The sequence below is a fragment of the Hippoglossus hippoglossus genome, chromosome 7, assembly GCF_009819705.1.
Source record: "Hippoglossus hippoglossus isolate fHipHip1 chromosome 7, fHipHip1.pri, whole genome shotgun sequence".
Lineage (NCBI taxonomy): Eukaryota > Metazoa > Chordata > Actinopteri > Pleuronectiformes > Pleuronectidae > Hippoglossus > Hippoglossus hippoglossus.
The window spans coordinates 15,177,055-15,203,044 of record NC_047157.1 but is presented as its reverse complement, the minus strand read 5'-3'; the positions used below and the strand labels follow the sequence as shown (position 1 = coordinate 15,203,044).

The window sequence follows — 25,990 nt, the reverse complement described above, 5'->3', positions numbered from 1 at the left end:
AGAAAGAACAGGCTGCATTCACAATGGACCAGTGGCGCCCAGTAAAACAATCGCTCCCTTTTTCTCCTGCAGCCTCACTGAACTGTTGCCTGGACTGGAAAAGACAAACCTTTGGAGAGGTAGCTGAAGAGGGGGAAAGTCCTCTTGGACAACAGCCTCCCGGGCACACTGCCGTCCTCACAATTGCCTGAAGGAGCACAATGATAAACACACTCGCTCACATTGGCGCTTGCACTCACCACTCCATCTTTGCACCACGTTGTTTGTCAATGTCAAGAGCCATCATGTCCTTCAACGCGGTCATTAAAGTCAAAACGAGGACTTTTGTCATCCGCCGAGTGATATAAATGTGTTAGGAACCTTGCCACTTGGAGTTGATCTGACATATAAGTATTGGAATACAGTACATTTTACTGCCTTGGTGCTAAAGTTCAAATTAAAATGCTTCCATCTTTATTGTATATTGAGATCACATTAATTCTCAAAGTAAATTTTAAAAAGTGTCTGTCTGCTTATAGCCCCAGCTCTTCATATCCATATGTCATGTCTCTGAACAGAAATCTGATGCTTTTCTCTCTTTGACTTAATGTGAATGAGTTCTTTGAGAATGAGTTCTTGCCCTACAGTGTTTTGGCATGAGCTGGATGGGAAAGTGGGACATGTGGTAGAGAAAGCCAATGATAGGGACTCAGAAAGGCCTCTGTGACACGTTCACCTGTTCCCTGGAGCTGTTTTCCCATGGCCCACAACAGCCTCCTGCCTGACCTGGTAGAAACCCTGGAGCAAGCCTCTGAATGACATCACACACACACACTCACATACACACACACGCACCCACACCCACACACACACACACACACACACACACACACACACACACACACACACACACACACACACACACACACACACACACACTGCAATAGATCTCTTTTGCCTGGCAACAAAGTGTGTCTTTATTCCATCAAGTTTCATTGGTTTTTATATCAGTGTGTCCATTTTAGCAATTGTGAAGAAGAGCCTCAGGGATTAAAATTCTCTTTAATCTGAGATTCTCCAGCTTTATATTGAAACACTACTTTGCATTGAATTGAAGCACAGCAAAGCTGCATAATCACTGTACTGTTGCCTGTGAACTCAGTAAGACAGATGAAAGTGACTGACAGGAACTCCCAGGGTGAGAATGATGGATGAGGAGCCGTTGATTCACTTTAAAGACTTAAATACTACTACTACTACTACTACTAATAATAATAATAATAATAACAATAATAATAATAACAATAATTATAATAATAATAATAATTGATGATGATACTTATTATTAATAATAATAATAATTTGAGTTTGATTGTGTTAAACGATCGAGATTCCTATATTGCCTTGTATCATCTTATGCACGGTATAGGGTCTAGAGAACAGCAGGAAAACTTACATCTAACCACATAGCAAAATCAGTGTGAAAATGCAAAATGAAGTCTATTTCAGTTATTTGTTCGTGCTATACGAAGGAAACTGGACCTCTTTAATGTTCTTTAAGACATATAAAGTCTCATCTGAAAGGTTTCCTCAGTTCAGGCTGAACAATGAAGAGTCTCAGTTTTGAAGAAGTCTTTGAAATGAGAGGTCAAATTTCTTGAAGAACCTCAAACAAGCCCAAATGCTTTTGTATCACATTTAGAAATATCAGAACCTGGAGAATGTTCACCGACATCTATCTAAATGACCATTTTGTTGTTGGAAATTTCACTATATTACAGAATTAATATTTAAGCGTCCATATTCATTGATGCATTGGAGCTTCATATAAGTCCACTTGTATAAACTGGGGAGGTGTAGACTTTCTAGTCCAGCATAACACAAGAAAACACATGGAAAGCATTGTTACTATGGAAATAGCATATAATATAAGAATATTTATTCAATTAAGTGCGAAACAGCAAAATATTTACAACAGTACAGTATGACAAACGTTGTGACACCAAGTTCCTGAAAAAGCTCAAATAAATAATTTAAATACAGTACAGCTGCCTGTGACTGACAATAAACCATGAAGACAGTGAAACAAAAGAAAACTGTGCTGAGAATATAAAAAGGACAAGACCATGTCAAAATAAATATTAAATACAGATATAAATAAATGCATTGCTTTTCTTATGGCAAGAGGGACATTGGCAGTAGGCCTCAGTGCACAATTTAGGATGGATGGCTATTCAATCTTTTTTTTTTTTTTTTGATATGTAGACATACAGAAGTTTTCATTTTTTTTGTTCAAACCCTGCACACGAATCATCTGTGTGCTGCTTAGGGTGATTTGGTAAACTAATCTTTAGTTCAACTCCGCAACAACTGAGGGGGAAACTTAAATAGAAATATTAAAATCCAAATAACAACATATAAAAAAAGAATAAATAAAATATTAAAAAGTTATGGGTGCATGTTTGTATCAGGTAGATTGAGTTGAGGTGACGAGTCTCTCTCTCTCTCTGAGCATTCAGTGCTCTCCCAGAGTACTAACGTAAATGGAAACCATTATTTTCTGTACAGTTACGTTGGCCATTGTTCTTACAGCAGTTTGTTCAGGGGCAGTGCGTCTCCCCTGGCAAGTTTTCAGTCACACGTCCTTCACTCGTCTCCTTTCAGATGTTACCCATGTGAGTGGGGACCAGGTGAGAGGGAGCGAAGGAGTCAAAGGCCACGTCCAGGGGCAGCTCATAGCGGGAAGCCTGAAAGAGCGGGTGGCTCTGAGGCCCACCTGGTAGGACACCTGTCGTGGAGGTGGGGTAGTGGTGCGACATGAGGTAGTGGGCATGGTGGCCGGGGTGGGGTGTGTAGTTCCTCTCCGACTCGTGGGGAGAGGGCTCATGCTTCAGGGCGAAGTTGCCACTGATGCTGAGGGGAGGGGTGAGGGGCCCGTCGTATGGCGGGGTGCCACTGCTGCACTCGTTTGAGGAGGGGTTGTCGTACACAGGCCCTTTGAATCCCTTCATGTGGAGGAGGTGGGATGCCTCCAGGGAGCCATAGGGGGGGCTGGGAAGGCCTGGGGACGGGTAGCTGAGGGGATGGCCAGCCTGACCCCCCACACCGCCCATCCCCGGGCCTCCACACTTGTCCTCCAGCTTGTTGAGCATCATCGGAGTGGGTGCCAGCTGCAGGCAGCCGGCCACGAGGTTACTGGTGGGCTGAGACAAACCTTTACACAGCATCTCCATGAAGCCATTGCTCTCTGTGGATTGGCCACTCTCAAGCACCTCGGACAGGGCCCAGATGTAGTTGCGTGCCAGGCGTAGAGTCTCAATTTTTGACAGCTTCTGTGTCTTGGAGTAGCAGGGCATAACTCTGCGGAGACAATCCAGGGCATCGTTCAGCCCGTGCATTCGGGAGCGTTCTCTGGCATTGGCCTTGACCCGCCGGACACGAAACCTCTCCTGTCGAGCTTTGGTCATCTTCTTCTTCTTGGGGCCTCTCCTTTTGGGACCCTGCTCTCCATTTTGTCCATTCTCGTCGTTATCATCCTCTTCCTCCTCCTCCATATCTTCACTGCCCAGCTCTGTGCAGGAGCGGACATTCAGACCAAGGCGAGTCCTCATGTCTGGGTACTCGTCTCCATCCAGTGAGCTGCCGTCCTCATCCTCCTCCTCTTCCTCCTCCTCCAGCCAGCTGAGGGAGCTCACCAGCTCACTCACATCCCCGCTCTTCTCAAATGGTTTGGTCATCATTTTGATCTGAGGAAAAACAACATGAAAACGTTCAATCAATTGTTACCACATATCCAGTTTTTAATATCTGTTGTTGCTTTTCACAACAAACTAGTAACTGGCAACTTGTGTTCCATAAGCTACAGAATGAGTGCTTGATATTTCAGCACTGCAGTGTGGACAGGTCACCGCTCTCACTCACAGAGCTGCTCCCTCTGTCCAACAAATATTTGGAATAAACCATGAAATTATTCAAAGCATATTATAGTGTGATATTCTGACATTAAGGAATAGATGGCTGTTTTTAGAATAAAGTGACCCCTGCTGTTTATGCTGTAGTCTTCTCTGAGACACTGTTAATCTGGGACATGAGGGGATTTACTCAGCATATAAAATTAAAAGATTAAATAGGCAGCCTCGAGACCAACGTGGACATGCCGCTACCCCACAGTTTATAACTTTAAAAATAATTCAGTTCATTTCAATAGAACTTTCACATTTTACAAAATAAACTCACATCTAGAGCCTAAACGTTATATAGGCTGTATTGTTATTCAAGAGAAATGCGGACCTGGGACAGAGCATGTGCTATTGTTTTGAAAAAACACTGTCCCAATTAATTATTGTGCACTAAGGCGTATAAATGGGACAGATTAGGCAACTGCAATTATAAATTCAGAAGTTAAGACAGAATTATGTCTGGACTGTGTGCTACTGGATATAATTAAACATAATTACTAGAACAGTACAAATATAAGACTTGAAATCTATATTTTATAACTCAGCATTCTTAAATTAACCGTTTCAGGGTTAAAATATAAGTGCGTCCATATAGTGCCTGTGCTGAATTTAGCATCCCAAATCGGATTTCACTAATATGATTTTAATAAATAACAAATTCTCACCTGTTTGGATTTGCTCTCTGTGAAGTGATCTGGGGGAAAAAACTGTCTAATTCAAAAAGACTTGCAGCAACTGAGTGATGAATCCAGAGTGGCTGATGTGTTTCTCTCTTCGTGCATGTGCAAGTGTCCTGAGCTGCTCTTCTCTCTCACACATCCATGAGTGTGCATGGAACTTTCATATCCAAGTGGTCCAGACTCGGCTCGTTCTTCTTCGCTTTAAACCGGGTGAAGCCCCTCCCTCGTGGCGGCCCCACCCACCATCAACTCATCCAAACGCGCGTGGCGGGCTCGTGGCCAGAAGTTTCACCCGCATGCAAATGAGTGAGGGACAGGAGGAGGAGGAGGAGGCGCGCGCCCGGGTGCACGTGCGGGAGGTCCAGTAAATGTAAATGTGCGCATATTGGGAAACACCATTAAATATGTTAATCAGGGATGTTGAGACAACCTCTTTGCAATATAAGGCCCATGATGTCACAATGGAGTTAAGATGCACATAAACACCCATTGGACATATGCACTTTCATTGGTCGCAGTCTATTTGCTTATTGCTGCAGTGCTTGTAATGTGCAAAAAACAAATATTCTTAAACATCCCCTCCCTCTGATGCCAAGTTCCCTGTATCCCACAATATTGTTACACTTTAGCGACATGAAACAGGTTATGCATGCATCACAAATTTCAAATATCAGATGTTATGTATCACATCATGTCAAAATTCCATTGACTATAACGTATAATATATAATGGTTTTTTTTTCTTACTTATTTGATTTAGTTTCACAGGATCTGATCTGGAATGACCCTCTGAAATGAAGTTTTGCATCTCTAGGCCTTCCCTGATTTATTCTTCACACTTGTAAATGTAGGACACGGGGAAAAGAAAACAAAAACACCATTCTGTTTTGATGTCCTGTGTTAACTATCTTAATCGATTGTCTATCTCTTCATTAGTCGGTTGGATTAGAAATGTTCCACTTAATTAAACACAGCGTAGGCCCGGTCATCGCTGCGTAAAGAGACGCTCCTCCGTGTGTGCGCATTTAAGTGATTTTGACAGCTTGGTGCGCGGAGAGCAGGTGTGCCTTGTTCATCCGCTCATTCAATTGTTTTCTTGCATTTTTAGCGTCATATTCGGCCCCCGAGGACTGGTCCGTTTATTGAAATGATCGGTGCAGTTATGAAGAGACTGCAGGTACTTGCACACAGTAAACAACAACTCAACTTTATTTAGAACTAATGAACATTCCCCATGTGGCCTAAAGTGCTCCCACTGCAACACAAAACAATAAAGTAAGAATCAAATTAAAGGGATTATAATAAAATAAAGGGATGAGAATAAATGAGCTAATAAAAGCAACCTAAGTGGTTAAAATCCAAAGACTTATTATACAGTATTACTCTGAATTGAAACATTATCATTTTTACATTAGGAAGTCATAGTTAAATGTCAACAATACAACATTGTCATTTTATTTTATTGTTTACTAATAAAGGTTAATAAACTCATTAACACTGACAGGCCCCAGAAGACTTGACTCTTCCACTCATCAGACCCCGTGGATACCCTTTAAACGACGGTATGGCCGTTTATTGTTTATAATCGTATCTCAATATTGAGCATTTTCCCACTTTTGACCATAAATACCAGGGCATAATGAGCGCCCCGCCAGTCCTCGTGCGCGGCGAGCCGCGGCGCAGTGGGGGTCTATTGTTATCACCGGCCATTGACTGCCGGGGTCTCGCGAGTCGCACGTGCCCCCGCATTGATCCCATTGTGCGCGCGACTGCGCACAGCTGTGCTTGAGACTAAACTTTGCCAACACACACCGTGCGTGGACCGAGTCTAAGTGTGAACCTTATCCAGGGTTTGGGGGAATCATGTGTGGTCACGTGGCGAATCGGCAACATCGTGTAAAAAACAGGCACTTTTCCAACGATTTATTGAACAGAGCCGAACAGATGGCTGCATATAGGAAGCGTTAGGAGGGGTGTGAGTGTGCGTGTGTGAGTGTGTGTGGGGAGGGGTGCATCTGTTGCTTGGATGCTCACGCGTCACTCGCTCGCACAAGAGGATGTCTCGTGCTGAAACAGCGTTTACGCACCTCACTAACGGCCTAATCACTGCTGGTCACTGTGGCCATAAAGGCATCTGGAGAGAGAGAGAGAGAGAGAGAAGCCCAGTGTTTTGTGTGTGTGTGTGTGTGTGTGTGTGTAGTGAAGCCTACTTGTACTTTTATCTTTGTGTAAGTTATACACCTTACAGAGGAAGGGACATTTTGGCCATGGTTAACTCTGGGGTATGGGGGTATAAAGACTGTTGTGTCAGCGAGTGTCCTAACAAAGATAAAACTGTGTGGCCATGGATAACACTGGCGTACAAGGGGCTAGGGTCGCAAAGCCCCTTTTCTACTGGTGAAAAAACTTACCTCCAATAATTTTGTCTGAAAAGGGAATGGATATAATCGGCATTCCCTCCCAGGTCAGATGACTCTGCAGTACACACACAGATTTTTAATGGCAAATTTCTTCTTCTTCTTTATTTTGGGCAGTCTAGACGCTGACGCTGCACTTTTTCTGTGCGATGATATGAAGCACAATGAACTTCTCGTCTTTGGCGCCTAAATAGCCATGAAGGTTGGTGTACTAAGTGTTTTTGTCACATCTTGAAAACGACATCCTTTTGTCTTTGTATCATGCAAAATGCAACACCGGCAAGGCAGCGTGGTAAGAGAGCTTCTCAATTTCATGAGCATGGCACATTCATGATGTCAAACATCAACCACAAGGAAAATATACAGGGAGGCAAACTCCTCTAGTGGCAATCGGAAAGGAGTCAATCGCCGTTGTAGCGAGTTTACCAGCATTTAAAAAATACCAGGTAATTTTGATGTAAAAGAGTTAAAAGTGTTGTTGTGCGTCACGAAGATGGACGTACATGCACAAATTGGTCATGGTTAAGGTTAGGGATAAGGAATAAGGTTTTGGGGTTAGGCTGTGTGTGTGTGTGTGTGTGAACCAGACATGTGTACGGCCACAACTCTAGACTAATGTGATGTGCTCAATAATCCCCAGGTACATCCCCCCCCCCACTACCTTCAAACACACTACTGCCCTTCTGTCCCATGAGTGAGTGTGTGGCCTCCACCACACCTGCAGCCTGCATGGGGAATTGGAGTCTAGCAGTCTCCCACAATCCCCATCGGTTTCCCAAATGACTGACTGACTAGCAGATAGGGAATTGCCCTGCTCCCATTTCAGCAATAACATATAAGCCAATCTTCTGGAAGAGGTCATGATGAGCACATCTGATCTGATCCAACTTTTGAGGAGTTTGCATTATTGTGACCTGGGTACTTGAAAAGAAATAAATTATAATACAAAATGATGCATTTCGTTGCCGTCTTAACTTGTTACTATAAGATATTTGAAATGTATATGAAGAAAGACTCAGATGGTGATTTTGGGGTATTTATCTTTAGTGCTTGTGTTGAAGAATGGCTCATAAATGCATAGTCATGAACTGTCCAAAAGAAGTTTCTCTGTACAGATTTGTCCAAAAGAGTACCAGCACAGGTCTTGCAGTAGCTTTTTAAGTGCTGTTGTTTCTAGTAATGGGGTAACCCCCTTCCTTACAAAAAACACTGCCACAAGTGAGTTGTCTCTCGCTCCACTCCCCTGGGACTCGGAGTGGAATGGGAGGGATCGGTGCACTGCAGTGTTGACAGATGGGTCCTTGTTCCTGTCTTTTTTCTTCATCTCTATCTCCCTCTCCCTCTTTTGCAAAAAAAACACAGACACACTCACACACACACACCAAAGACTGCTGGAACACAATAGGAATTAAAGCTCTACACACATGCGCCCGGCTCTGCTCCTGAAAGCTGAGCCCCTTGCAGTGATCATAAAAGATATTGAGAGCCAGGATTTGTGAGGGGTTGGGGCGATGTGGCACAGGGTGGTGAGACTAGAGAGATTAAATTGTATTGTTGTGAAACATGAATAAAAAAAGTTTGGTATCATCTAGTTCTACTTAATTATATACATGTTTAAGTTTTATCTTGATAATGCTAAAGAGATTTCCAAAAGTTTCAGCAAATATTTCCTGTTTGCATGCAGCTTATCCGTCTGTGTATGTTTAATGCTTTACAGTAATATTGAGTGTGTGTGTCAGAGCTCATTTGCTGAATATAGTTACACAGCAGACTTTGACTCTGCACACTGAGGAACATCAGTGGTCTCTCTCAAACACACACACACACACACACACACACACACACACACACACCCACACACACACACACACGCTTCTATCTTTCTATCTTTACACCCACAATAAATTTCCTAAGCCCTAAACCTAATTTTAACCTGCACCTTAATATCAAGTCTTAACCCTCAAACAGCTTTTGGAAGTTGTGAGGACCAACAGACACAGAGCTGTGATTCATGGACTTTTAACCTCAGTTAAATCTCCCAATGAAAACCGACTCTACACCATTGGTTAACTTTTCAGTATGAAAAACATATTTTTATTTGAATGGCACTCACACGGTAGAGTCGAGGCTCAACAGTCCTCTTAGCTCAAGCTGCACCAAAATTCTGATTTATTCAAGATTCATTTCAAGATTCATGGATTATTTCCTATAGGAAAAACAGTGGAAATGATGAAACCCTCTATCTCACAATGTTAAAGATCTGCCCCCTGATGCACATCCACACCAAAAATTGAATGAGCCCTTCCCTGACCCATACCACATCTGCAGACCAAGTTTCAAGGTAATCCATCTGCTAGTGTTTGTGCAATCTTGCTTTAAAATCAACCAACCAACAAACTAGTATGGTGAAAACACAACTTCCTTGGTGGAGGTAAGAAGACATTTAAAATAAAATGTGCTTAAGTGCTTTTTTCTGTGTCTCAGACTAGTGCATTCATAGATGATGCATGTTTTCACACTGTGCCAGCTGCAGCCTACTCATTGTATCAGTGCAATTAAGACACACGAGCTGTAGACTTTAAAAAAAAGGTGTGTTTGGACTTTTAACCCAGTTATCTTTGTCTGTTTATGGGAATATAATCCCATGTTTGTCTTCAGACCAGCACGTGCACTTCTGGAGAATGGGTTGTCATATCCATACAACTATACTGGCAACAACTTAAGAGTGTCCTTGATCGCAAAGTTAAATTTGATAAGATCTATCGCCGCATTTCATCCGGGCAACATGAGCAGATTGGTTGCAGCTTATTCGTCTTCCTTTGGGCTAATGGATTTGGAACACATTCCAATCGGCCAGAAATATAGCTACAGAATGGGAATCAGGCCTGGGGGCAATTCTCACTAAGTGGGGAGAGAGCCATTAAACAAAGGTGCCTGTGGTTTCATATTCAGGATACTTTACAACCGCCGTCCCAGGACATCAACAGTGTTTTTGGGTGAGCTGTTAGAGGGGGCAGAAGAGGGGGAGGAGGATCCATCTGCCACGCTGCCGGTCCTCAGGGAGACGGGCATATCCCAGGGGTGTTTTGGAGAGAGAGGGGCTGAAAGGATTACACCCAACCACTAATCAACGACGGTAATCTGTGGGCCCCCATACAAAATCCCCTTCGATCCAAACAACAATTTGGAACACAGGATAAAACCTCAGAGTACAGGGACATTTACCTGATCTTGAACAAACCGACAAATAAAAATGATAAATGCAGGTGATTTTTTTAATTGGAAGTATCGGCTGCAGAGGTGTGATTGGCAAAAAGCCATAGTGTCTCTGTGATCAGGTGCAAGTGTCCCACAAGTGGCCTAGCCTGATTCCCAGTGTGACCATTATGCAAATAGAGCAACTAGACAAGCCTCCAACGTAAATTAGACTAACGGATAAAAGCACTTTTCTAATCAATTCAGATTTCAAAAGCATTTTTTTTTCTTAAATTGCATTTTCTGGAATACAACCCCAAATAACAAAATACTACTAAATTTAATAAAGTTTCTTGAACTGCATGGACACTTTTTTTTTTTTCAAACATTGTTGTCATATTTCTTGAACATGAATTTCATTAGCCAACGTTCTGCTGTCACCACATGAACTTTCCAGAGCAGTTGTCCCTGCGTCTTATCCGAGGACTCTGTGTCACAGCGGGAACCTACACAAGGTGCAGCTGCTGAGGTGTCGTCCTGGCAGGTTTCCCCATCCGGGCAAAGAATAGAAGCGAATCAAGTTGCCACTACTTTCACGGTCCCTTGTCGCTAAGGTTTTGATGTCTGGGGTCTGGGTGGGGTTTGGATCTGGTATTTGTGGGTTTAAAGCTCCACAGGACTGTAGGAGAAGCCGCCTAATGATGGCACCAGTCCTCCGGGGCATAGGGAACTGGAGCATCCTGGCCTGCATCTCCTCTACCTCCTGCAGTATGCCCATTGGCGAGGCAGCCTCTAAGCTCCCTATCCCCGTAGCCTCATTGTTTAGTAGGCCCGGCACTGTCAATATTAAGCCCGGCTAATGTGATCTAGAGGCAGCTGGAGCACCCCGATTATTACCATGACACAGCCGACTGAGGGGTGTAATATCATTAAAAATAAATCAGGTGGTTTGGAGATTTGCTGTGGTGGTAGGGGGGGGGGGACTCTGAATGACATTACGTGGGAGAACTGCCATAATTTCATTAGTCAATTGGGGCACCTCAGAGGATCTGTTGAAACATTTCCTTTAAGTTGCAGTAATTGAATTTGCTTTCACAACACCGAACACAAAATGAAAGATGGGGAAAAATGATGTGGGTAATTTTTTTCCAATTAAGTGCCTAATAATTTTGAAAATCAATTTCAGACCTGCGAAGAACAATGCAGACACCAGAGTTGGATAGTATTTCAATTTCCTAATTACAATTTGAAAGCAGACATGTAGGATATTGCTGTTTTTTATTATTAGCTTCTTGCGGTGGATTATGGTCTCAAATGATGAGGAAAACGTGAGGCACTGCTAATCTTCTTAACGTGTTTGACACCGAGCTGTCTGCTCGGCAGACTCATCAGCAATCAGCTGCTTGGTGAATAGGCTGGAGGCTGAACTGAATCTATTAGCACAACAAATCAGCCCAATCAAAATCTATTCTATATTGTCCCATGTTGTTGGATCATATTTCTTGTCGTTTTAACAATGGGTCCGGTCTTGCTGACTTTGATGGGAGGTGTGTTTTTCCTCCACTTATTTTACATGTTCGATCGGCCGAGGAAGCTCACAGCGTCAGCAGGGCCGTTGGTCTCACAGCGAGGGTCTCGTGTCGCTATTGTTTTGACGCTCGAGCCGCATAAACGGTGATTTCAAGGCCCATTTAGCGCGCGATGGATTGTGCCCGATATCCACGGACCAATGGAGAGCATCGATTATTGGAGGAGCGGGTGGAGTGACGCCAGCAGTTGTAAAGCGGATGGATGAATGGATGGATGGATGGATGGATGGATATGGATGAACGGACGGATAGATAGACAGACAGACAGACAGACAGACAGATAGATAGATAGATAGATAGATAGATAGATAGATAGATAGATAGATAGATAGATAGATAGATAGATAGATAGACAGATAAACCTCTATAATAAATACAACTTCTATTCGAGACAGATCTACGAATCAATTCTTTTCACAGAAATGAGTCCTCAGGCTCTGTGGGGCTTCCTGTTATGCAACAGTGACATCTAGTGGCACCCTTCAGAATTACGATCTCTCTGTGGTTTTGATTTGACTTTACCAATGCATGTAAACACTACCTCAATACCACAACATAAAATCAATATCATATGAGCACAAGTATGATAAATGGTTATTGTTTTTAACACTGTGATTTGTGAACAGTTGTGGTGGAGCTTTATATACACTTGGCTTGTGTTTAATGTATATTAGGTTACATCAATTGTATTTATACACCCCAAAATAACAAATCACATTTTTTAAGTAACAACTTTGGGCATACAACAGCATCTTAGACCCAGGAAGAAGGGCATTTTATAGGCTTATTATGTAAAATATGGCTTGGCATTATGGCAAAAAATTAGAGATTGATAAAAAATGTCATATCAGTTGAGGTTTGTGGTTTCAAACTCTTCTATATGAGCAGAGAAGGACAAATACTTCATAAACAGTAAAAACTTTACAAATCTGAGGTTCAACATTAAAACCAATTATGTGTTATCCTCCTCCCTGTGCTTGTACGATGCATAAGAATGATATTGATTTAAACATTTGTTATATTGGTATTGATGAAAGGAATATTGTTATTATTTTCAAGCCCTACTGTAAAGTATCTGAAAAGAATACTGCTGAATATCTATAGTTGATAAATAAATACATTGGAGGGAAAATAATTTTTTTCCCAGGGACCTCGATATACAAAAACACCGTTATTTTGGAAAAATAGTCTTCAAATTCTAATTGTTGTGTCCCTGTCAACCTCAAAGCAAAACTGAATGGTAACCAATATCATATGGCAAAACAAACAAAATAAGATACAAGCAACATAACATCCAGTTATGCACAACTGACATCACAGGCTCCTTGTGCACTGTACGGTCCAAAATAGTGTGTAAGGATCACATGAGCCTTCACAGAGCAAAACACATTGTGGAGTCTAAATCTCCCGGTGATCTCTTTGGCACCTTAGTGTTCCGTTCCTCTGTTTCTGGGCATGTAGCACCGGTGCCGCCCACTCTGCAGGAAACCAGAGCAAGTGAGTATCTCGGGAGCAAGATAAATAAAACATCTATTTCATCATCCAAACCAGAAGAAGCTATTAGCTGCACGACAGGTTGTTAATGAGACAGTGCATTTGTCCATCAGATCACAACACTTCTTTTCACAAACATAAGAGACTGGTATGAGTTGCTCTATCATCTGTGCGTGAAGCCTGACACAGAAACCATGCTTGGTGCCGCTTCACTGCTGCTTGCATTTCTGACCCAAATAAAAGCATGTGCTTAGCGTCATTCAGCTGAGCCTGGTTCTTTCTATATATATCCCCCTGTTTATCCTACTCTCAAGCTTTCATCGCCACCCCTACGCTCTCCTTTATAAATTTGCTCCCACGCTATTCAATGCATCCACCTCTGCCTCTTCCACCTGCCAGTCCCAGAGCATCATCGGCATCATCAAGCTGCCTCCCCTCAACCCCCTCCCGTGCACAGGACACACACAGCTGACACACTTTACTTCACAGCTCGAACACTCCTCTCAGCAGACTTACCGGCAGCGGGTGCAGAGATTTCAGACGACATTTACGTTTAGGGCTTTTTCCAGGGTGTAAGGGAATGGCTCCGAAAAGAGAATCCTCAATTAAGAAATCTCCTTCACCAGTGACCCAACCGAGACTGGGTCCCCCTTACCCCTGCCTGCCTGCGACTGCTACGGCACCGAAAGCGTCTCTAGAGCAGAAACCAAGGATGCTGCGTCCCTCAGATTCACCGTTTGACCCCAGTACTTTGGAGGTGAGTGGGGTTGCTGCAGTATGATTTTGTGACAAAGCTAATGTGGGGCATAAAAATAGGTCTATTGGAATAATTTGTTCAGGTCATTCGCAAAATATTGTTTAGCAACCTTAGCCAACATAGTAAATCTCAGCCAGAAACACAAAATAGTGCTGCTGTCAGTAGTGTGGAAGTGTAAAAACATCTTATGCGGATTATTTGCTGTAGCTTTCTGTGACTCGGAAGCTATGATAGACCAAATGGTCTTCATCAATTTACAATGAGAGACTGCAAAGAAGTGGGGCAAGGAGAGTGAGACTGTCAGTCAGTGGCCTCCTTAGAGAGAAAGAGGCTGTTTCCTGCCTCAGTATGTTCTATTTCTTCCATCAGGCAGGTGATTGAATAAAATCAGGAGTTTTTCCCTTATGAGCTGCAAACTCACAACTGTTGCAAAAAAGACAAAATGTCTAACACCTCTATTTCATGACTCAAAATAGTAACTGAGAGTGTGGACTTCCCTTTATGCCTCTACCTTTTCAGTCCACACACATTGACTTGTCACAGCAGTAAAAGTTACTGATGATATTAAAAATGACTACATTGAGTTATCTTGAGGGTTCTGGTTTTATGCATGCTGGCACATTGACATGGTTTACAGGGACACTTAGTGGAACTGAGCCTTTCACTTCATCTGTTCTTGTCCCTGCTAAGTCAGAATGGCCGCTGTGAAAACGCTTCTGTCCAGGGGCTCAGACAGAAGCTGACCTCTGGATAAACTGGGTCACAGACCTCCTTCGCACCAGACACATTTACTTGTCATGGCAGGAAAAGCAAAGATGTTACGAATAACATTAGCCATCCATTCTATTCAACAGTCCTATTGAACATGACAGCGTGACAGTGATGCAGCACGCACAATACCAGGACCATGAAGCCAAAACAGCAGAGAGAATTGAGCGTTATGTTGGCTTATCACTAATATACTGGTAGTAGCATCTCCTGGCTGCCACCATGCAATGCAGTAAATTAGGTATCAAGTAATCAAGAAAAGGTTATTAATTAACTGAGTATTTTTATATTTATCCAGCAGGAAATTATGGATTCTACTGAATGGATGCAGAGTCTGTTCAGAAATTGACTTACTCTAAAATAGTCTGTCTATGCATAATCTATATGCATATATACTAATATATTTAAACAAATACATATACATACTAGGGCTGGGCAATTAACAGAAAATGGATCAAAACCGACATTTATAATCTCTAACCGACTTAATTTTACTCATGTCGGATAATTTGGTTAAAGCTTGTTTGGGTTTCCACTACGTTCCGTGTCCAATCACCCTGCTGCATGTCCTCCGCCGCTGACACATAACACATTAACAATAAACACTAATCAGATGTTATTAGAACAGGTTGGCTACAGGACTTGAAGTTCACTTTGTTTGTCTGATTTACGCAAAAGCTGAGGAGACACGTATTTAAACACATTGAAAAAAAGTCCAACATTTTGCGCTCACGCAGTTCACACATCCAGCCACGACATCAGTGTTGAAGTGACCAGAACGATCCGGATTCATGAGCCGTCATCATCGATTAATAATTAAAGGTCCAGTGTGTATAATTTAGGGACATCTAGTGGTGAAGTTGCATGTTGCAGCTGAATAACCCCTCACCTCACCCTCCCATTTCAAACATCAACACTCAAAAGGTGTTTAGTTTGTCCAGTCTGGGCTACTGAGAAACAACATGGCGGCCTCTATGGAGCGAACCCACTCCCGATGTAAATATAAAACATTTGATTATAAAGGGCCCATTCAGGAGTAACGAAAAGAACAATTTGTACAATTTAGATAATTACAAACCTGTGAAAACCTCATGAGGATTATTTTATATTCCATCTCTGCCACCTAAATCTTACACACTGGAACTTTAAAGAAATGTGATCGTCAGTTTGTGTGAACCGCGACACACAAAATCGAGGTAAAAGTTTGAAATAATCACGAAATTGATTTGAAGTCATATCGCCCAGCCCTAATACTTTTATGTAATCTATATTTTACTCCAATTTCATCAGCTGTTTAACTGTAAACAAAGTAGGCTCTTTGACCACACTGTTAAATGCAAATATTTTAACATTACAAATACAGTGTACTTAGTCAAAACAGGCATAGTTCAACCTGCCAATTTTTTTTACAGTATGTAAAAGAGAAACTGAATATCTCAAACAACTGATGCCCACATTAGACTTTGCATGAACATGCTTTAGCTCTGTTGGTGCTTTAGCTTTGCTGCCACCCTCATGCTTTCAGTGTGCATGCCATGGTTTACTGGAGTGTCCCATTTCGCCTGTGAGGATATGTGGGACATGTTAGATTCACCGCTTCTGCTCCCAGTGGAATCACAGACATGACAGGAGGCCAGAGCTCCTGCTGGGCAAAGACAGCACTTTAGCCGGGCTGTTGAGAGATGTGGCTTCAGTCCATGATCTTACTGGCCTAGAGTAATCCATCGTTCCTGCATGGCCAGACACTCACATCCTTAATGCAAAGCCGAGCAAAGTCATTCACTGCTGTCATGCATTAATTTACTCAAGTGGGATCAAAACAACCGAAGTCCAACAAACACCACAAAGTGACACACAATGTCACCATCAGGTCTAATGATTCTCCGATTACTTTACAAGGTTTAGGGCGTGATGATTATCCCTGTCCTAAAATACATTTTAGGACATGCTACACCCTCCTTAATTACCATGTCAAATATTCTTAATATCAACTCCAGGTCAACTTTATCAAAACGATTCTAAATCTATAAATATGCAAATATTGTTCATTTCAAACGTTTAATGAATTGACACAAGATGTCTCCTACTTCACTGAAAGCTCTGCAGATTTGCCTGGATTGAATCCAAATTGGTTTTCATGTTGCAAAACCATGTTTGTAGTCATTTTTATTTCAAATAAAATGAGAGCACAGAGAAATTTTCCACCTTCAGCAGATAAATATGAAAACAGACTTTTAGTTGCAATACTTTTGCAAGTGTCTGTATGCGTGCACTCAGATTTGTGAATCTGTAAATGAGTATTCAGATCTGTATGTGTATTGACACTAATCCATAAATTGTACCGAGATTTGCAAATGTTTACACATTGTCTGGCCTCAAGGCAAAGCCAGATAAGAGAACCCCCCCCCAGATTGCCACACACACTGGAAGAGGAGAGGCATGGCAGATAGTGGCAAAATTATATTTTCTAAAATCTGAGCACATTTGCAGATTCATTTACACATTCACAAATAAGACAGTGACATTCACACATCTAAGTACACAGATACTTTCACAACTCTCCACAAAGATTGCAAATAAGATACTGTCGCTATTATAATATCGTCATATTCTGGTGTCAATTCCATTCTGAACATGTCTGATGGTCAGACGGCTCAGAAAAAAAAGACCTAAGCAATACAACAATATGAATGAAAGTGTTTAAATCCCTTCATCTTTTCATGTGAGAGCAAACTGAGCAACATAGTTTTTAACTTTGAGGCCTTCTTGCCCTCTTGCTTGGGTTAAATTAAACTCTGTAAATTCAGATTAAACCCATAGATTATATAACAGTCATCTCAATTATAGACTGGAAAGTTTAGGGAGTATTAATAAACATAACTAAGGTAACAGTGAACAACACACTACACCTTGATGTTTGTTTCTATATATGGAGCGTGGCTGCCTGGTCTTCCCTCCTTCGTTATTTTCCCCACCCGAGGTGAGCGAAACGCCATAGCACGTCTCTGATTGGCTTACCTTGTTATTAACCCCCTACGTCTAACCAATCCTTCCGCTCACTACCTAAATCTAAACCAATCAGTGTCAGGCAATGGGCGGGTCGTCGCTCAGCTCGGGTAGGATAGCTTCTATGACGCGGACGGTGCTGCTGGGGTTTTGTCACCCTGCGCTGCTCCGACTCTCCGTCACATTCTTCGTTCTTGCCTACGCCCGGGACACACCTCAGCCTCCACAGGAACATGGTGGGTTTGTTTCCAGAGCCCCACACTCTTTCCACTTTGTTGCCGCTCGTGTGTACTCGGCTCATGTGGTCGTTGTTTTCGGGAGAACGGTTCCTGCTTTGCAGAGCCGTCCGTTTGTTCCTCAGTCGTCTCGCTTTTCGCTAGCGGAAGTGCAACTTTTCGAGAAGCTAACGTTAGCTTTGCACGGCGGACAAACTTAAGAATCACACAGCGAGCTTAGTTATGTCACTAAAACACTTGCATGTATTTTAATGGGGACTGAATGTGGTGTAGTTAGACGATGTTTGTTTTGGGGGGGAAATGTAAATAAGAAGACAATGTGCTCAAAGGGCCTCTGAGGTTAACCTGAGCTAGCTTTGCCACAGCCTTCATGTAGCCTGATTTCTCTTTGAACAGTCTGACTTCTCGGAAGATCAAATCGTCGGTGAGTTGTGAATTTGTGTTTTGACGTCTCCCCCCCCCCCTCCCCGAATCCAGCTTGTTTTGCATGCTCTCATTCTCGCTTTGGTATCAAATGACACTTTGCCCTGTACCTCCACTATCACCCTGCTCTCTCTCTGTACCTGCCTGTCACAGTAGTCGTGGTTAGGCTAGGTTTGTTTCCTCCTTTTATTTCCGTGCTGTTTCCTCACTTTCCACTTGCAACTGCTTGTCCTTTCCAGATTGAATTTAACCTGGATCAGATTCATGGTAAGTCAGTGAAGAGGGGGCCGCCTTGACAGAGAAAGACCGGTGCCTATCTCGGGAGTGTTCAGGGTGTGATCTGCATGTTGGTTTTGGTTCAAGCAAATTGTTCTACGTGTGGAATGAGAGTCGCTTTGCACTGTCGTTTGGTTCGTCAAAGTCATACCGTGCACATAACGTTATAACCCTGAGCAGCTTTGACCGTGTGTTGCAGTGTTTTTGTCTTGTGGGGTCCCAAAGTGTAAGACCACTGGAAAGTGGACCCCACCGTATGTGGCCAGTCATGCATTCGGATCTGTTTCCATAAGTCTTGTTCTGTTGGATCGTAGTCATTCCTGGCTGTGTCAGTTTGCCCAGAGCTGTGTCTGTTATCTCTCAAGCTGCTCATCTCCACGCGCGTGCCCTTTTTTGGTGCGGGATACAGTGGTGGATGGGTTTTGTCCCAGGGTTGGGTTGTTTAATCACTGTTGACATAATAGGCCATACTCTCACTCTCCTCCTACTTTCCTCCACTCCTCTAATACCAAATATGGTGCTGGGAGAAGTGCTCACACACCAGAAGGGAAGAGGCACATTCCTCAGAACAGGAAGAACTCCACAACAGTGCCTGAGCTGTTTTTGGGGAGGAATAGCTCGGCCCATAAAATTAGGAGCAGCTTGCCAACCCGGATATTGTGCAACACAACTTTGTGTCTCCCTGATTGCTAGATCATAGCAGAGCTTTGTGTTTTGTTATCAGGCTTAACTAGACTGCCTGATGTGGATCAAAGCTAAGTTAAGCAACCCTTTGATCAACAACAAGATTGCTTCATAGCTGACTGTTGATCAAGCCTCTGTAACTCCACTTAAACAACAACACAGATACTCAGTGCTTGTTGTTGTGAATGCTTTAGCGTGCCTGTGTAGTAGCCGCCCACAGTCGTATTGACTATAATAGAAGGGAGGTCAGATGAAACTTAAATGGGTTGAGAAGAAAATGCCCCAAGCCATCTGAAAGAACAGTCTGCCAGATAGATTCTCCGTCAAACAGGTCAAACATTGAAGCAAAAAGTAGTGACGTCTCTGTTGATGTTCACAACACATGCGAATTTAAATACTTTGTTAGGAGGGATATGAACCAAACTGTAGCTCAAAAATCGACGTCTGAACAAAAGTATTTTATCCACATTTGTTTGTTCCATTGCTAGTTATTTTAGTCACAGTTTATATATTTACTGCTGCGTTGTTGGCACATTTCATTGTAGTTCAGACATTTGATGTTTAGAAAAGTAACCAATTAGTGTTTGCGTGTTCATACCCGCAGAAAACATAAAAGGAGCATGTAGTGCTGCATTGAAATAGTTTAACATTGTTGGTGTGAAGTGAAAACGTCAGACTGACCAGTTGACTAACACGTTTATTTGCTGTTTTGAGGAAGTAAGAGTGTTTTTTGCGGTGACAACCAGCAGAGTTTTTAACGTTTGAACCACACTCTTTGCAGATGAAGTAGTGATCACATTAATGCAATTTAGTTTTGTGTGTTGAAACAATGTATGGACGTGCATCATTATTTTTAGTTTTCTTTTATGATGTAGCGTTTATCGATACATTTATTATCCTGAATAAATTGCCTCGAGTTATCCTATCAAGAGTGGCACAGGAAACCTGAGCAGGCTTGTCCATGTGGTGCTTTGTGCCCTGTCTTTTCTCTTTTAAATTGAAGCCTCCCCTGAGAAAACGTGATCATTTTTACTCTCATTTTTCATAACCTGTGCTCTCTGTCTGCTTGTTCTCATTTTGTTCACACTCTGATTTCTGTTGTCTGATTTCACCTTTTTTGCAAATTTCTCCCTATCCCTATTAATCCTCCATACCTGTCTGCTTATCTCCACAGTATTTTTCACATGTCTTTTGTAACCTGCAGAGTTCAAGGAGGCATTCCTGCTGTTCGACAAGACAGGAGATGGGAAGATCAACTTCAGCCAGTGTGGGGACGTGATGCGGGCCCTGGGACAGAACCCTGTCAACGCTGAGGTGCTCAAGGTCCTGGGCAACCCCAAGGCTGAGGGTGAGGGTAAAGATATATTTTGCTTGGAGTGGTGTATGATAAATGTAAATCATGAAAAAGTTTCTAGAGGCTCATACTGAAAATAGCCTTAATTATTCTTGTCTTTTTTTTGCAGAGATGAACAGCAAGATGCTAGACTTTGAGCAGTTCCTGCCCATGTTCCAGGCCATCGCTAAGAATAAAGACCAGGGCTCCATGGAGGATTTTGTGGAGGGACTGCGTGTCTTTGACAAGGAGGGCAACGGCACAGTAATGGGAGCAGAGCTACGTCACGTCCTCACCACGCTAGGCAAGTCCCTTTTTTTTTTTTTTATCATCCTTAAATAGATGGCTGGCACTTTTTATTACAGGGAAAATACTGCAATCCTCAGAATGAAAAGCTCACTGCACATCTGTTGTAATGAAATCTGAATGTTCATATTATCAAAAGTAAACGTGTTACATTTTTGAGAATGAATTTTGCCTCTAAGAAATCTGATGTGTAAATTTGATAGTGACACTTAGTATTTGACAAATTTTCTATTGCGTGTATTTTATTTGTGCACGTCTAACGTATTTTTGTAATTTGGAAAAATAATGTTTAATTCACTTTAATTATTCATATCATATGAATAAACATATTCATGTTTCGTTTTCAGGCGAGAAAATGTCAGAGGAGGAAGTGGAGACGCTGTTGGCGGGACACGAAGATGCAAATGGCTGCATCAATTATGAAGGTGAGAATAACAAAATGTGATGTCAGCTTTTATTAGGTTGATGGGGTGTGACAGTGACATTACAATAAATCAGCAAACTAACCATTGTACCCAGTATCAGAGATGTCACTGATAGCTGTCAGACTATCATTTTTTTTTTTCCCTGATCCAGGTCTTTAATATCTGCTAATACTGGGTCTGATTCAATACTTGATATATTGTTTTAGTTGAATGTTGATTGAATTGCCTGTATATCTGACACCTTGAAATAAATTAGATGTAGACTGGTTAACCTCAAACACCTTATTCTTTTATGATCTTATTAATCCAAATAATGAAGGTAATAAGTCTGTAAACTTAATTTATTGATATGTAAATTAAAAGTTAATTTAGGAAAATCCCCAAAAGTGATGACACAAAACACTAAGATGTCTCACTTTGTTGGATTTGTTGAAACTGCAGAGACACTCATGGTTGTACAGATGTGTTGCAGAATGGTGTTTTTTTTTCCTCAAGCAAACTAACTTTGACAAGATAACAGTGTGCAGAGTGCACATAAACTGAAAACAGCCATATTTCATTTAGTCCTGAGATCCAGTTCATTAGTTTGAGCTGATATGAAACTCCACCAGCACATGTTTTCTAAACTGGCGACGGCGGCCCTCAGCACCAGCTCAAAGTGAGAAGCTGCAGCTGAATGATTCCTACCCTGCAGTGTGCTAATGACCATTAGCGCTGGAGCTTATTAAACCTGTGTATGTTATCTGGCAATGTGAGACTGAAGCTCGGGTCATATGTTACTCTGAATGTTTGCTTTGACGTGAAATATTGTGTAACTTTTATTTTGAGTTTGTGTAAATTCACATATTGAGTTTTCAATCATTAGAAGCACTTATAATACTAAACAGTGATGTGTGACTTCATCTTGTGATGGGATGTTGTTTGTGTTGACGGCTACTGTCCAATATGTGTTCTTTACACTCATTGTAAATTGACCTCTCTAAGACCCTGTATACATGTCAACTGCTGACAGTTTAACTCTTCTTCCTCCACAGCGTTTGTTCGCCACATCATGTCAGGCTGAGGGCCGGTACGGGCATTGGGTATACATGAGATGGCACCCCCAGGCTTTCCTGCATTTGATGTCTTAAATAATACCCATCAGGCCATTCCAACACTAATCAGCTGTAGTGATCACATTTTATATTGGCAAAAAATGAGCGATCGCAAAAGTAGATTTGACCTGTAGGTGCCCGTGGGAAACCCTGGTGGTCCTTCTCATCTTTATTCCTGAGGCTTTGACCAATGCGTAGCCTCCTGCTGCTCTGTCTCTGTCTCTCCTGCAGCCCTCTGTCTTGGCCCCTGGCTGCAGCATGCCCCACTGCATGTGTCTGAGACCCCCCTCCATTTGTATGGGGATATGGTGGACACAGGGAAGAGACTGGTCTCATTCAGGCAAAACCTGGTGGCCACCGTTGCGTCGTTTGAGCTGATTGGTGTTGTGGCCCTGAAGCAGCTCTTCTAATCTCATTTGCATGTCATCGGTGCTATTAAAATAGGCCCTTTCTTCTGTTGGTGTCAGAGGTGCTGCTCTTTTTCATAGATACTGAATTAGATGTTTCAGTTCATTACATTGTTTTACATTCAAGCATAGCCACCAGCTTCAGGAGAGTGAACCAGACCCCTTTTCTACTAACCAGAGAATTGCAATGAGTTGCTAATGTGCTGATTGTTTTCTCCTCTGTACTGACGGAAGCTGAATTTGTAGCTGCCCACTCTGACTGGACTGTAGCTGCCTTGATCTTCTCCCCTTTTCTGTGCTTCTCAACTAGAGGAAAGCGTACAGCGATGATGGCTTCTCTAACCAGCTCTTCTTGGATCATAGACATGGCCTTAATACTTTGGCTGAATTGGAGATAGAGATGATTTCCTCACCTCTTTCTCTTAGTGCCCAGTTCAAACCCTCTTTCCACTGGGTGAGCGGAAATGGGGATCTGCCCCCACATGCAGCATGTCCCACCCAGGTTCACCACTAACCTGGTTGAGGAGGGCAGCCATAGCTCCAGTTGCTGCAGTTGGAGTAGATCTCTGTAAATATCTAGACCATGACACTCACATTGTCTTTGTCTTATGTCTTTTACAGAACTGGTCAGGATGGTGATGAACGGGTGAAGAAACAAAGATCATCCTACTGTTTTTTTTATTTTTACCCTGTCACATAAACCCTCTTTTTGCAGTTGGCCTCTACATTCCTGCCCCCTCCTCATTCCATGGATTAGTTTTCCACATTTAATTTAAGAAGTGCCTTTACATTCCCATCAAAAGACCACAAATAATCTGGCTGTTGCTCCCAATTATGTTGTTTGCATTTAAATAAATGTTTTCCCTGAAAACTTATCTTGGTTCCTTTGAGTGAATTTGTTTGATTCAGTAGAATAATGCACATGAGGCTTTTATTGGACTTTTGCACAGTGCATATATGTGTACTTTCTTTCATTGACACAAGAGGGCAGTGTTGCAGCTGTAACCTGTTAAATTGGCCAATTTGTCAAAAAAAAACTATACACTGAGATATAAGAGGACTAATACTTTTTGTGTTTCCATGAGCCAATTGAAGATTTTAAAACAAACCACGTGTCTAGAATGTGGTCCTCGTGTTGTTGCAGACTAAATGTGTTTCTCTCTTGTTGCAAATCTTAAGGAACATAATAAAATTCTACTCTTATATCAACAAATGATTGATTTTATTGCTTCTGTCGCCATGTCATAGATTTTCCGAGACATCATCGGTGGCAAACACTAGAGCTGCAGAAGGCTGCTTGCTTTCTGACCTTTTCTTCATTTTTCCTCACTAGCAGCCACAACTATTTCCCCTCATTAGGCACCACAGTTATCGGAGTGTGGAGCTTATGTGTGTGTGTGGGATAAGGTTCAGGAGGGTGTCGTAGTCCACCGCTGAATAGATTGTCCACTAATTACGCCGTGTGTGTGGTCGATGGAAGTCAAGGCTATTGATTATTTTAATCCTCCCTATTTGTGAGTCTGATCCTCATGGCTCTGCATTCGACAGGGGTATCGCTAATGGGCCTCAGTGCAGCCTGTCTCAGACCTCTCCCCGTCCAATTAACTTTCAGCTGGAATCTGCCAGGAACGAGAGCCGGGGGCTGGGCCCAGGCTTGGCACAGCTGCATCCCACTTTCTCAGCTCAGGAGCAACAGATTCACCAAATCCTTTAAGTCCAGAACGCCATCGACTCTCCGCTCTAATTACATGTTTTCCCAATAATATAAGAGGTATTTGAGATTCATTCTCCTAATGCTAGGATGATGTCTCTCTCTCTAACCTGGTTAAAGATTGCCCCTTGAATAAAACGGTGTAATTCACTGTTGAAAACATAATAGTATAAATAATTATCAACGTAATGTTTTGTATCAATTTTTTACAGCAATTTTAGATGTTATTGTTCAGATCATATGTCCCATAGTATATAACATGAAAAAAAACACCCACAATTTCAATACACATAGTTTTTATGTCAGCCAGCAACTAACTTATTAATAAATCATAAACATGTTAATATCAGAGAAATAGTTGTCAGTTGTCTACTGACTAATTCAACACTTAAATTCCAATTAGTTCCAATTTATTTTTTAACAATTAAAAGGAAATCCCTAATAATAATACCTAAATACCTTTTAAATTTTTTATTCGATAACATAGACTTAATCATAATTAGTACAGTGAATTATGATAAATATAATTGTTGGATTAATCAAATTGTGGTGGAAAATGTTGTAATTTATACATCACTTTATGAATATCAATAAATGCGGAGAACTGTATTGATATTATTTCTGAAATAATTCCCTGGATATATTTCTTGTTACTGGTGCTTTTCAACAAATGGGCCTGGATTCAATCCCCTGATCAGCGAGAGCAACCCTTGATCCAAATCTGATCCACTTTGGTGTGTTTGTACAATTGATCACTATATTGCTCCATTTAAAATGTACATCGGCTGGATTTTGTAGATCCTGGGTGTATTATAAGCTGAGATCAATATAGCAGGTATTAATGTCTGTGTCTTAGACAGTGTCTTAAGACATATTGGAAATCCATGTTGTAGCAGGCGGTGGCTGTGGTCAGCTGCTGTTGCTTCGATCTCAGCTGCGAGTCCACGGTTGTATATCGAACTCTCCACGGTGGTCGCTGCAAATAAAACTGAACAAGTGTCTTCCTGTGCGTATGACCGTTGAACGTGCACGCTTTTATTCAGCCCCGATTTTCCACGACTTCAGAATACACGTAAGAACACAGACAGGGTAGGTATAGATATTTTTAATAGCAATATTGTCTGCTCAACCTGCTCGACATACCAGACAGCCCGTCCCAGGATTACTGTGTTTATACATATGATGGTACTTTTACAGGGTCTCTCAAAAAATAAAGTACTGAGTAAGTATGGCAGTGTAATTACAGCAACAA

General features: G+C 42.0%; 2 protein-coding genes across 10 annotated transcripts; one reads left to right on the top strand and one right to left on the bottom strand.

Annotated features, from left to right (window-relative positions):
- Positions 1-1,903: 1,903 nt before the first annotated feature.
- neurod4 (neuronal differentiation 4) lies at positions 1,904-4,774 on the bottom strand. The gene is made up of 2 exons (XM_034591232.1): positions 4,604-4,774; positions 1,904-3,725 (listed from the first exon to the last, which is right to left on the bottom strand). The coding sequence occupies exon 2, from the start codon at positions 3,717-3,719 to the stop codon at positions 2,640-2,642; it is 1,080 nt and encodes a 359-aa protein (XP_034447123.1). The 5' UTR covers positions 3,720-3,725; positions 4,604-4,774; the 3' UTR covers positions 1,904-2,639.
- A 9,095-nt stretch (positions 4,775-13,869) lies between these two features.
- zgc:153867 (uncharacterized protein LOC337226 homolog) lies at positions 13,870-24,054 on the top strand. Of its 9 annotated transcripts, none has more exons than XM_034591224.1 (7): positions 13,870-14,069; positions 18,742-18,769; positions 20,667-20,816; positions 20,926-21,099; positions 21,449-21,526; positions 22,561-22,595; positions 23,649-24,054. In XM_034591224.1, exons 1-6 carry the CDS (start codon positions 13,893-13,895, stop codon positions 22,587-22,589), a joined length of 636 nt encoding a protein of 211 aa, XP_034447115.1. In that variant the 5' UTR covers positions 13,870-13,892; the 3' UTR covers positions 22,590-22,595; positions 23,649-24,054. The 9 variants fall into 9 exon arrangements, with proteins under 9 accessions (XP_034447115.1, XP_034447114.1, XP_034447118.1 ...); XM_034591223.1 differs by having other exon boundaries at positions 13,871-14,069; positions 22,561-22,608; XM_034591227.1 differs by having other exon boundaries at positions 13,878-14,069; positions 20,667-20,810.
- The last annotated feature ends 1,936 nt before the right edge of the window (positions 24,055-25,990 follow it).

Excerpts from the sequence above, each read along its gene's own strand:
- neurod4 (XM_034591232.1), bottom strand. The coding sequence starts at position 3,719 with ATGATGACCAAACCATTTGAGAAGAGCGGGGATGTGAGTGAGCTGGTG.
- zgc:153867 (XM_034591224.1), top strand. The coding sequence starts at position 13,893 with ATGGCTCCGAAAAGAGAATCCTCAATTAAGAAATCTCCTTCACCAGTG. Across the intron at positions 21,100-21,448 it reads TCACGTCCTCACCACGCTAG|GCGAGAAAATGTCAGAGGAG; the intron begins GCAAGTCCCTTT and ends TTTCGTTTTCAG. Across the intron at positions 21,527-22,560 it reads TGGCTGCATCAATTATGAAG|CGTTTGTTCGCCACATCATG; the intron begins GTGAGAATAACA and ends CTTCCTCCACAG.